Consider the following 13,332-nt stretch of genomic DNA (forward strand, 5'->3'; position numbering starts at 1 on the left):
TTCTAATTTTTTCGTACAAAAATTTGATAAAGATTTCTTTTGCTATTTGAAAACAAAAAAAATACCTCAAAGGCATAGATTTGACTGGTGACAGGTGGTGGAGCCCACTTTATCAGCAAACTGTCAGGTCCTACTTGCCTTACTACAGTCAGGCCTAATGGATTAGTAGCAGGATATTCCTCAGAGCCTTCCACTTCCTAAAATACAATATTAGAAAGATAAATATTAGTAATTAAGAAATGAAACTAAATTCTTAATTCGCAAATATGGTTTTATTAAAACTGTCCGGTATTATTGTTGGACGAAGATAAAAGATATTTTTGGGTTTGTAATCAGTAGTCTACAGACAATAATAAACAAGAATAAGTAATAATAACAAGAATAATAACAAGAATAAGTAATAATAACAAGAATAAGTAATAATAACATGAATAAGTAATAATAAAAAGAATAAGTAACAATAACAAGAATAAGTAATAATAACAAGAATAAGAAATAATAACAAGAATAAGTAATAATAACAAGAATAAGTAATAATAACAAGAATAAGGAATAATAACAAGAATAACTAATAATAATGAGTTTTTAAGCGAATCAAAAGCCGAATTACTTAAGTATTCATCAGCCAGCATTTCAAACATATGATCTTTCACCCTGCCCTTGTCACATAGTTCTTCTATAAACAATGCAAACTTACACTCTCAGTCTGTAGTCCATGGGCTGGCTCTTTATTGATATAATTATACAATGCTCTTCTATCAAAATCAATATGATCGGCAGTCGGCTGTTCGCTAACATCAGCCAATAGATCAGTGCCAGACCAATTAGTTTTTTGCCCCAATCTACGTAATTCATCAGCCATCATTTCAATCATATGATCTTTCACCCTGCACTTGTCATGTAGTTCTTCTACAGCTAACGCCAATGTAGAAACTGTCGGTTTTAATCTATAGCCTTCGGGGCTAGTTTTCGGGTCATATCCCACCGTACCCGCACCGGTTGGGTCCTTGAACATTTTGATAAGATTATTATAGTTTTTTTTTTTTTTACATTGTAAAAAATAAATAAATACAAATAAAATGATGATATAAATATAAACAGCATCACTCCTTACTTTAGTTGTTAATGGTGAAGGTTGCCCGGCGTCTGAAAAAATAAAATAAAATGAAATAAAGTTTTTCAACAAATAAGCAGTTTAAATTTTAAAAATATATTTAATTATATTTAATAATAATTTTGTATGTTTTAAATTAATTTATTAATGATTTAGGATTCTACTGTATTTGGAATTGTTAGGAAAGATGGAAATAGGAGCATACATTCAGCATCTCTATCACCGAGATCCTGAAAAACAAAAAAAAAAGGGGTAAATAGGTTAAGGAATGATTTATCCAATATAAATGTGTGGATAAAGGAGATATATTACAATGAACAATATTTACTTTCACGCGAGGCAACTTGACGCCAAGTTGTTGAATGATGTCGCCTAAGAATTCACCCAGAGTTTCATTACATTTCTTGCAAGTCTGGAAATAATTTTTATATAAGTAAAGCTGCGGACTTTTTAATTTAAATTAAGATGATATGATCACAACAATTCATTATTATTTTTTATTGTTTTGTATTATCTGAATTTATTCTTTAATAACTTACACCACAATAATATTAATTACTATTCATTACCCAACTCTGGGTTTGCACGAAAAGTGCGAATTGAACTTCCACTAATTCAAAGTAATTACGCTCATGTAAAAATCAGATTATTTTGAACATCGAAGTGGAATATAATGAATTTTTTTTTTTTTTTTCATTTTGGGTACCAGGTCATTTAGAGGATTTTGGGGAAAGAGGAGACAGTTGATTGGCCTCAAATTAGCCGCCTCTTTTCCTAATCTATTGTTGATGTTGGTTTTACGCCTGACTAGTAGGGTTAGGATTCCTTACTGGACATTATTGATGTCATGAAAGGTTACGATTCGGATCGCGATTTTTTTACCGGCTTGGTTACTGATGTTTTTAGGACAGCTGTAAAAACCAAAAGAGACTTGGATACTAGTGAAGTATTCCTAATAGTACAATAATTAAAATTTTCAGTTAACTGCGCCCTCGGACCGAAAGATAACTGTTACTCCAGCTAAAAAGGTGACAAAATAAAAATAAAAACCCGACCAGTTTTTGGAAAGACTAACTTAGCTCCTTTTGGTCTGTGGATGCTGTCTTGAAACTCGTAAGGCGATAAAAAAAATTATATAAGGATACTCATAATATGCGTAAATGTCCCCAAAGTCAATGTGCCTAATTATCATCTTAAAATAAGGACCAGCTTCACAGTATTATTTGGGAGGTAATTGCGTTTATCAATGCTATTCAGAAATCAGGCTAGAATTAATGCGCACTGCTAAGTGTGGCAAGAGGTACAGTGTTGTTTTTACATTTTTGAAAATCTATGTTACCATCTGAGACAGAGTATAAATTGCAAAACGAGAAGCTATAGAAGGGTATCTAGGCAAACAGCAATATAATTAGGATATCTAAGATACAAGATACTAGGGACAAGAGTCCTTAAGAAAATTCAAGGCAAGACTTTGAATAATTACTATGCTCTCAGCTTTTTGGGCAATTTGAAGAACAAAGCCTTTTATTCACCGTACAATTCCTAGCCAAGGGCAACTGTATAAACCTGCTTCTGACATTAGAGAACATACTGAATCGACTATGGTAGGTTTAAAAGTAAGAGTGTTATTATGGAATTGGTGAGTTGGATTTGGTTCTCTCTTAGGTGAATAATTTTAAAAATAATAAATGATTTTGAATTAAGTATCCTTTAGCTGGTGACCAACGTAGGAAATTTCAGAAAACTCTTGAACCGTAATTTTGTGATTTGGCTCTTTTTATCAAAGATATAGACTTTCTTAGCTCTTACTTTGACCATATTGTATTCAACCAATTTTGAGGGCAGCACCTCCGAAGATTTCATAGGAAACTTTGGGCGGTACCCTCAAAAGCGCGGAACCCGCTTTTTATTTGCTAATTCTAATGACAAGTCAGTATAACCCTGTTGGTCAACCCCGTTGAAGCTCCATCTACTATTTAGAAATTATGTAGCAGTTACTTTACAATTTTATTAACTAACAAAAAACAATGAACACATTAAAAAAATATTTAAATGATAAAATTACATAAACTAATAATTAATATATACTTAAAATGCATTCATTGTTTTCTTTATTTTTTGATTGGAAAAAAATACTAATATTTTATAAATGAAAAATATACGACTGTTATAAATAAACAAAATTTATTATGATAAACAATTTATAAAGAAACAACAGAATACATTTTAAACATACAAATAAGTAAATAGATAAAAATGACGATTTCAGATTTTAGGCTGTAAAAAATTACATTTTCCCTCTCATCGCAAACATTTTCAAATCGTTCATATTCTCTAGAAAGTTATCTAATGTTTTTAAAACTTTTCTGTAGCAATGATGACAACGCTGAAAATAAATAAAGTAATCGGTTCTTGGGATTTTTTTTTAAGAATTAAAAATTATAAAAAGGTTTGTTTGGTCATATCTGGGAAAATGTGATGAAATTTTAAAATAAAACATTAAATTTATACCTTGGAATGTTGGTAAGCCTTTGATAAATTTTCCATGGCTTTAGGAAGATTTCTCCCCGAGGCACCTGTCACAGCTTTTTGCGCTACTTCACATTCCTTCAAACAGAACGTTTTAATCGTTACTTATTTGAATGAAAAATTAACAATTGACATGAGAAAAAGAAACGAATATTGTCTAATTAAGTTAAGCTTAAATAATAAATGACAAATCTTTCTTATTATTTAAATTCCTGCCTTCTGATAACATCCTTTTAAAATTCCTTCAAAATAATGTATGTAGGTAGTGCCTCATACCTCAGGGCTTTTAACCGCACGAGCTGGACCCTCCTCAGCGACTTCTTCAGCCATAGTTTTTCAATTACAATGTTTTTTTTTGTTCACGAAAATTTAGATAATTTTAATAGTGTAAAAAAGTGTTAGCAAGTATTGTTGCTAGGCTACAGTGAACTAATTGTTTTAATTAAGGAGTAATTAGGAGTGTTATTTTTATTTATTTACATATTTTAAATGCCTTGTACATTTGTAAGAATTTATTAGATACAGGTTGATTTGTTTATCCATTTCTTTCAAAGAAATTAAGATTTGATTTCGCAGAGTTTTATTGAACGAAAATACGATTTGTTAAATTATCCATAGTAGGTATTCTGAGCAATACCAATTGTGCCCTAACAATTGGGATCTTAAACCTTGCAATAGAAAAGTATAGTGATATATGTACTAGTTTTAGTAGATACTCTAGTTTTGATTATGCAAGCAATGGATATTTAAGGAGTAATTAATTCGTAGGTTATTAGTAAGCTAATACTACGCGTTTCCCACTGTTAGCCATTTCTTTTCTTTTCCATAATTTTTCCAACAATCCTGACGCTCAAAACATCGTGAGAGATTTAATGCAATTAGAGGGCACTTTACAAAATACTTTTAAATTCTATGAGATCTGAAAGTTCATCTTTGGTTTTTAGACTAGTGAATTTTAGAAATTTACTTTTTGACGTGAATACGTCTTTAAATTTGAATCATATGGTGGCAATCCAAAAAATCTAATGATAACAAAATCGGGGGATACAGTTTGGCATTATAGTTTCGAATCTATCGTCTACATCCAAAATTAAATTAGACCACTGGATAGCTAAAGGATCAAAGAGTTCATTACGATAAGCGAGGACTGTGACGCATCCCGCGCGGTGGAGGTGAAAGCGCCGCTATTTTGAGATAATTTTGCTCGGAGAAGCTACGATGTTCGTTTAAGTTTTAATCGTCAGCTGTCGTCACAATCTATCGATTGTATATAAAACATTAGTGTAAAATAGTGACAGTGAATAAAATAAAGATGTTAGAATAAAAAAATATTATCAAAAATATATAATGTCGGCCTTTACGCGTCGAAAAGCCAAAACCAAATACAGAGATCGTATACGGTTGGAAAGGGCTTCTCAAGAACAATCGAATGGCAAAAGTCGCAAAGCCGGTGGAGTCGCCATATATCGCTTCATCAATAGCTTCACTGATTGTAATAGAGTTAACATTGACATTTGGGAAATTTATTTGGAAATGAAACACGCAAAAGCTGGTGATGTCTGTCTAGTTAACGAAAAAGGCCAATGGCATCTTCAAATTCGTACTCGGGTGTGTGTGTATATCCATCCGGACACAGCGTTAGCAGAAGTTAAACTCTTTATGTTACGATCGTTGTTAAAATATTCCAAAATCATCTTTAAAATTATACCCGATTACGAGCCTGATCTTACTACACCAATTATGATAGTTGGAGACTTTAATGTTGATGTCTCACAAAACCGCTCATTGCCCGACTTCATGCTCAGCGAGTTCAATTTGTCTTATATTGAAACTTCTCCAACAACGTTAGGTAATACCTATATTGATTTAACGTTTACCAGAAATCTCGATGTATCTTGTATGCCATTTGTGTCGTACTTTTCGTATCACAGACCTATAATTAATAAAGTTATATTGTAATACAGTAATTATTTGTTTCCTTGATTTCATCCTAAATACATAAATAAAAATATTTTATATAAAAAATATAACCCGTTACGTAAACGTATTCACGTACAACACACGGCCGGGTCCATATTATAGGGCCGTGTTTTTTAAATATTATAGGCTTCATTGTATGACTGGAGGAAGCTGGCATAGTAGAACGCTAAAACTAACACACGTTTTGGTAAAATACTTACAGCTGACAGATTAGTAACAAACAGGGGTAGTTCTTCTCCAACAGATGTATTCACCAACTCCGTTGGCAAAAAATACTGGACAGAATGTTCATTTAATTTGGAGTTTTCAAGTTCAGACTCATTTACAGCAAAAACTGTTGTCACCATATTATTTTCATCAACATCAATCCACTGGGAATCAAAATAGATTTCTGGCGGTTCTTCGCCAATTGGAGGCGGCGGTGGAGGTGAACTCGGTGGTTCCATTATTGGCCATTCTACTTCTGGTTGTAAAAATACATTTTCAGAAATTCTATCTTCGTTTTCTTCACTGGTTATGTTGATCATATCTTCCACTTTGACCAAACGATATTCACCTTTGGCTGTAAGTATTTCTTGTGCAATTGCTTCACTAGCTTGCCCTTCAAGTATTATTATATCGTCAAATTCTTCTTTTAGACTTCTTGGCGGTGGTACAGGCGTTAATATTTTTTTGGCTTCCTCCAACTGTGATTCCTTTTCTTCAAGTTTTGCTTCAAATACCTCTTTTAGTTCTTCTTTGTCACTTTCAGCTTTAGCCAAAGCGCTTCTTAATCCAACTACGGCTATCTGAAAATAAAGGAACAATATTTGAATACATCTGAGGGATCTTGGGATTTTTTTTTTTTACTTTTAATTGAAATTAATATATACATTATATATAAAATGTAAAATGCGTCATCATCTGAGATCATTGGCACCCGGCACTTCTTCCACTGCACAGTTGGCCTCTGACATTGTTCTCTATCACAGAAACACTATCTATCGCCGAAAATTGACCTTCAAGAAGCTTCTGGAAAGAGAAAATCTAAGGGCTAGCAGTTAGATTCGAACCTGAGATCTCAGCGAGGGAATCTATTGTAGTATGCTAAACCATCCAGTTTAGCACTTACCTTTGCCAAATAATATCATTTGAAAACACGGTGGAAAACTGAGAACATTCTATAATTTATTGAAATTAATTTTTTTTTTATTTCTAGACATTTCTAAAAAACTGCAACTATAAAAATTGAAAAACATTTATAAAATCGATCCTTACTAAAAGCCAAGGAGATAAGAATTCAAAAGGGAATACAATGAGAGTATATTTGATCTTGCGGCACAATGTGATGTTTGTAATCACTTAAATCTGTCAAATTATTTACAAATGGACGATTAAGTTAGTATAAACAATGTCACACAAGAAACAACAGATGTTTTAGTTTGGAATGGATTTCGTCAACATCTTAGTGTTGATAGCTGATAGCGAAGAAAAGTTGCAAGAAGACGAGAACATCTGGAGCGAAGTTATTTCAAAAAGAAAGATGGCTGCAAATACTAGTAAGACTTACTGCATTCCAGAATACAAAAGAGATGAACACCTTCATCGGGGGCGAAGTATAGAGCAGTTTTTTGTTTCAAGTTCTTGGGAGTGGCAACCAAAAACTAAATGAAGAAGTTACTTCAACATTAGCCATCGCTTCAAGGAAGATTTTTCTACGCTTTAAACATGAAATTTCTTTGGAAAAGAGAAATGGCTAAGGAGCCAAAAACGCCTCAATTAAATTTAAATGCTCATTTTAATGCAAAAGCGAGTACTGCCAAATTTGGAATAAATGTAACCTGGAATAAACTCATGTTAAGAAATGATGTTCCACTCTCTGAAAAATACAGAGTTTTTAATGCAGTATCGCGCGCCGTGGTCTGCTACGCGGCTCAGGTGTGGGGCTTTCAGAAATTTGATAAGGTGGAGAGGGTTTTTAGATACTTTGTGAAACGTTTGTTTGCACTGGGAGTGAATACCCCAAATTATGTATTGGCATTGGAAACGGGGATGCATTCACTATTTCATTATACAGTGAAGTTACATTGTAGTTACATCAAAAAGGTCATGAATATGAGTCCTAGTCGTTTGCCGTATATTGTAGCTAGGGAAATAATTAATAAGAAATTGTCTTGGTTAAGCGAATGGTTGAGATGGGATGGGATGATTGTGGCATGCAGGCGGCGGTCATAGTAAACAAGTGGGAAAATAAAATTAAGGAGTTATTAACCAAAATAGATACGGTGGAAAGAAATAAGAATTTGGAAGCATTGGCATGCACTCAGTATCACACTCTTTATGCAAAATTAGATTTTAATTTGAAGGAGAGGCATCACTTAAAGGATTCAAATAACTTAAATTTTATGAGAATAATTTTAAAAACAAGAGCTGAGCTACATAAACTTAATCACAGACAAGGTAAATCGCCAAATGAAACTTTAAATAACTGCAATCTGTGTAACTTACATGCAATAGAAGACCATTATCATTTTCTGGCGATTTGTCCAATTTTAAAGGAGTTCAGGGTGCGGTACTTTGGCAAACGGATTCTTAATGAGGAGGAATTAATACTGATATTAAATGGCAAAGATTGGGATAATCTGTATGGCTGTGTGAGACTAAGGTACAAAGCACTAATAGAGTCAGAATTCAGTTAAAAAAAAAAAAAAATAATAATAATAATAATAATAATAAATCGGTTAAGTAAATAGCTAGATCTGTATAAATTTAATATTTAATGTGTAATTGTTCTGAGATGTGGTTTATTGGAAGCTTAGCAAATGTTAGGGATTTATTTTTACTTTTGTTTACTGTGGATTGTAACTTAGTATGAATTAAGAAGTTTTATTTTATTTTTTGTGAATGATAATGTTCTTTTTTGTACAAGTATTTCTTGCAACTCTGGCAGACGGTACTACCATTGCCATTGATGTTTTTTGTTTTTGTCTGTATTAGTATTATAATGAGTTTCTTTTTCAAATAAACATCTTTATTATTATTATTATTATTAAGGAGCCAAAAATGGCAATTTACCGCAGGGCTTTCATGTCCATTCTCACATAAAGAAGAGAATCTTTGACCCTCATATACCAATCGCCTCCAGGCTACAGAAATGAGGTTTTCTTAAGAGTAGAGGATAGAACCAGGAGAAACCGGATACTAACACCACTGTAAGGGTTGCGAATAAAAAAAGAACTTCTCCTTCAAATAATAATTGAGAGAGGATAGCTTCGATGGTACAGTCAAGTGAGCAGAAGGGAAGATAAAAGAAACGTCAAGGAAGGATAAAAATAAATTCTGAGCATAACCTCGAAAAAATTCTGACAATGAAGCGAGACGAATGGTCTGACTCCAAAATAATAGCCAACGACAGAGACAAACAACGTTCGAATTGCAAAACCCTCTAATCTCTGATTAAAAAAAGGTGTGACTAAGTAAGAAAGTGGATTTCACTTGGTATTGCGGTTCTGTGAGAGTCTGGAAAGCATTCCATTTAATTTTTTATAATTGCAGAGGGTGTGAGAAAAGAGACTTGGAAAATTATCTTCAGTTTTGAGAATCTTGTTCACTATTATTAGATGATTCTCAGTGCCCCTTATAAAATATAAATTTATATTTGTATTATCTTCTAGAACCGTAAGCTAATAATATTTAGGATTGAAATAGCGAGGATTCGGTCAAAATAAAGAACAACGTCAACGCCAACGTTTCGCCAAATTTACTGTCTCATATTTATTATATTATATTTATTGTATTTTATTAGTGCCTTTGTGAGGTGGTTGAGTTACAGAAAAAAACTCACACAACCACCCTGAGAAAGACAATTAATTTGTTGAAGAGTTAGCGTAATCCTCGCTATTTCATTCCTAAATACAAATCTGCGTTAATAAACTAAATAATACTTTAAATAACTCAATAAAATTTTATAAAAATACATACATGCTTTGAAGAAAACCCATTAACCCATGACCTTAAGGAGCTTAGGGAACAGTCTATTTGCCAATAGACAACTTGGATACTCAAGTTTACTGAAGATTTATTAAAGTTATTAGTACAAATAATTATGTGCAAGCAAATCTTATTTGCTACTACTGAAATGCAAGAAAATGTTAGTATAAAGAATAATTGTGTTGTTACTAAAATAAAAAGTAAAACACAACTTAACTAAGTAAACATTAAGAGAAAGTAAATAAGCAAGTTAAAGTAACAAGGCCCACACCACCAGTTCCAAATTTTTCAAATCCTACACATAACTAACCTCTAAAGTTTGTACTTCTTCCCTAAGCTCCCCAATGGTTACTTCATTTTCCAAGATTTCACGCGAAAGGTGTTTGATTTGAGATTGAAGAGCACTCACCTGAAAAAGTAAATTAATTTGTTTTGAATATTAGTTTTGCTTTTTAAATATATCGCTTGATTTTTAGACAGTGAAAGTTAATACAAGGTTTTATAACCTTACACTGATAGTAAACATAAATTCTGGAATCCCTAAAAGTGGTAAATCGATTTTTTAGGTTAACAAGTGTACCTTTAAAATACCATTCTCGTTATTGTCTAGCAATTATTGAGCTGCAACAATAATGGAGTTGGTATTTAAGAAATGATGAGGCCAAGTTAATTTTTGTGAACCAGACAAAGAGATTTATACAGGATGTTAAAAATATAAAGGCTGCCCCAACCAATTATTAAATAGAGTATGAATAATTTAACAACAAAACCTAATGTCGCGGATTACTGGTTACAGCTGTATCTTATCACTGTATCAATATAAATGGAATTAACTCCACGGTACATGTTTGACGCGGAAGAAATAATTTAAGAGCACAGGTTCTTGTGTTCAAAGCAGATCTCCGGATAGAGTTTACTATTTTACATACACAAACACATAATATACGACTGTTTATGCTTTCAAGAAGTTGAGCTTGAGAACACGGAGTAAAAATAATTGTGAAATATTAATGTAATACCCTATTCTAACTTTTTGTCTAGTAAATTAAAATTCAATTAAAAAAAATTAGGCCATGTATATGTATGAATTTATTTATTTATGGTACATGTATGTTGCAGTCCAAATAAAATAAAAAAAAAATTGACTACTTATCGTCGCAATGCAAGCAAGGCCATAAATAAATAAATAAATACATGGACTCCGCCTATAATAACATCAGGGCGAATTCGGCCCTGTAAGATGCGCTGAATTGCCGTAAAATGCGCATCATTAACTTCTTGGTTATTTTTGGACCCTCTGTTGATTCTTGGTTGTTTATAATTTCTTACCTCAGATTGATGTTGCTCCCGTTCTTTGCCAAAACTAATTTCTGATTCAGATAGTTCACGTTCAAGATTTGCAGTCTTTTTCTTTTGTAGTTCCAATTGATTCATTAATGGGCCTTCAACTGTTTCTTTTAATCTGTGTAACTCCTCTACATTTTCTCGATAATCAGCGTGTAATTTTCTCTCTTCTCTTTCTAATTTCTCTCTTTCTTGTTCTTTTTTCAACAATTTTTCTTTTAATTGGCAAACTTGTTGGTCCATATTATCTAGTTTTTCTTGCAATTTACTAGTTAAAGCTGAAGTTTTCATTGCTTGTTTCAATCTACCTTCACTTTCTGCTAATTTTTCTTCACTTTCGTTAATTATGTCATCTTTTTCTTTCATTTGTTTGACAAATGTACCTTCCATTTTTGCAAACATCGCGTCCGCTTGATGTAATGTTTCTTGATATAATTTTTCTTTTAATTCTAAATCTTTAATTCGTCTATCCATATCAATCCTTTCTTTGGCCAATTTACTAAGTCTATCAAAAACTTCTTGATCTTCTTCTGGATCTCTATTCAAGATTTCCATTATATTATTATCTTTTGTAATTAACATATTTTCAAGTTCTTTTATTTTCAACCTTAACTGATCTTCAGCCAATCTGGAATCTTCAAGTAATCTAGTCTCTGTATTCAATTTATTTTCGAGACCTTTCAGTTTAGCCATTAATTCTTCTTCTCTATTGAGTGGTGTGTTATCTGGTTCTGCTAAAGGAAATGAACTTGGAACAATACCTGGTACCGTTGGCATGTTTACCGGTCTACCACCAGTTTGTAACATCATTACTCGCCATAAATTCCACATCATTAATGCTGGCATAGTGTTTTCTAACATTTGCAATCGATATCTCACTTCTAGTTCCTTTTCTTCAAGTTCTTGATTTTTTTGTTCGTAAGAATTAACTAGTGCTTCCATCCTGCTTATGTGTCTTCGTTCACTCTCTCGGCCAGCCATCTCTTTACGCAAATCTTCTACTAGCTTTTTTAAGCCTTTCTTCTTGTCACTGAGAGCACTAACTTTCAGTTCAAGTCTGAAAATAAAACAAATTAACTTAAAATATGTTTTTTTTTCTAAATAAAAAACAGGACATGATTAATTTTAAATCAAATGAAAGACGAAGGTCTTTATGAAAGCTTAAGGTTTGACTAAAGAAAAATAAAAGAGGTATAACTTCTCTTCACGCCAACCATCACACTTATCAGACAGATCAAACGATTTTAAATGTCAATTTTTCATTCTTAGAGTGGCTTTAATACATCCACCATCAGAAGTTAAGGGAAGATATCACTGAAGAAAAGTTATTGTCTCAGCTCATCTAGATCTCACTTAAAAAGTTTTTGGAAATTACAGTGGAAAAAATATCAAATAACGGGGCAACCAAATTTTGAGCCTCTCACTGCACAAGTTGATTAACTCAACTTTTTGATATATGTTAAATTTCAGTGTCCGAGTACTTTGGTTCAGTCATAGCTTTTTATATTTATAATAAATTTCACAAATAATAAAGATTAGCACCATTTAACTATAAAAAATGTTTTTGGCATTGAATAATAAATAATTTATTTTTGAAGCCATTTTGATTAATTCCGTGCTCTAATGTAAATCGTTGCAATAATTCAACTAAAATACAATAGCAGGCGGTGAATGATAACGGTAATTTTATTTGAATTTATAAACAGAATTATATAAAACAATGTTCATTATTTCATAGTATTTCTTCATTGTTTGTTTTATGAGGTAAATGAAGTTGTGCATGTGTTAACTGGACTGTGAGCGAATTCAGCTAACAAAAGACCAACTACTACTACTGCTATTACTATTTGGTTACAATTTTCACCCTGTTCCTTGCGATACCTCTTAAATGTAATATGTCTTTGTAATTGCTGTTGAAATCGACATACAATAGGCAAAAAAAGTATTTGCACACCCTGTTATTTTAATGTTTCATATAAAAAAAAATCGCTTTTTTTCCCAAATTACGTTTATTTAACTTCTTAAATCAAGCACTATAAGATGATAAATAAAAATATGCAAAAGAGTCAAATAAATTAAGTATAAAGAACATAATGTTATTTTATACTGCAAAAAAAGTATTTGCACAGCTGTAATTTGGGATCTCTTGACATGTAAATAAAACAAATGCCCTAACAAAAGAGGATTAACGTCACCTTTGGTACTGTCTATACTCCCTTTATTAGATTCATTAGTTTTAATTGTGTTTTCAACTAGTGCATTGAGATGGCTCCAAAATCTAGAAAAATTCCTGTGAGTGTGAAACAGGAAGTGCTTATATTACATCGTGCTGGAAACAGTAATAGAGAAATCGGAAATAAAGTAAATTTATCGTTTTTAACAGTGAGGTATATCAT

At 32.1% G+C, this 13,332-nt stretch overlaps 1 protein-coding gene across 7 annotated transcripts in view; it reads right to left on the reverse strand.

The window, feature by feature from the left end:
- Positions 1-13,332, reverse strand: part of LOC141460434 (uncharacterized) — a 166,339-nt gene that overhangs the window by 222 nt on the left and 152,785 nt on the right. For 2 of the 7 annotated variants that reach the window (XM_074140424.1, XM_074140423.1), the window contains exons 10-18: positions 10,922-11,993; positions 9,903-10,001; positions 5,824-6,411; positions 3,626-3,721; positions 1,443-1,526; positions 1,320-1,344; positions 1,115-1,146; positions 698-1,006; positions 66-197 (exon numbers count right to left, since the gene is read on the reverse strand). In XM_074140424.1, the coding sequence (XP_073996525.1) occupies positions 66-197; positions 698-1,006; positions 1,115-1,146; positions 1,320-1,344; positions 1,443-1,526; positions 3,626-3,721; positions 5,824-6,411; positions 9,903-10,001; positions 10,922-11,993 (2,437 nt within the window). Of the gene's footprint in view, positions 1-65; positions 198-697; positions 1,007-1,114; positions 1,147-1,278; positions 1,345-1,442; positions 1,527-3,281; positions 3,501-3,625; positions 3,722-5,823; positions 6,412-9,902; positions 10,002-10,921; positions 11,994-13,332 lie in introns of those variants that run through there. The other 5 variants (XR_012462049.1, XM_074140425.1, XM_074140426.1 and 2 more) reach the window with 5 other exon arrangements.

The sequence above is a fragment of the Rhodnius prolixus genome, unplaced genomic scaffold (genome assembly GCF_049639745.1).
Source record: "Rhodnius prolixus isolate KJV_2025 unplaced genomic scaffold, Rpr scaffold_6, whole genome shotgun sequence".
In the NCBI taxonomy this organism is placed as follows: domain Eukaryota; kingdom Metazoa; phylum Arthropoda; class Insecta; order Hemiptera; family Reduviidae; genus Rhodnius; species Rhodnius prolixus.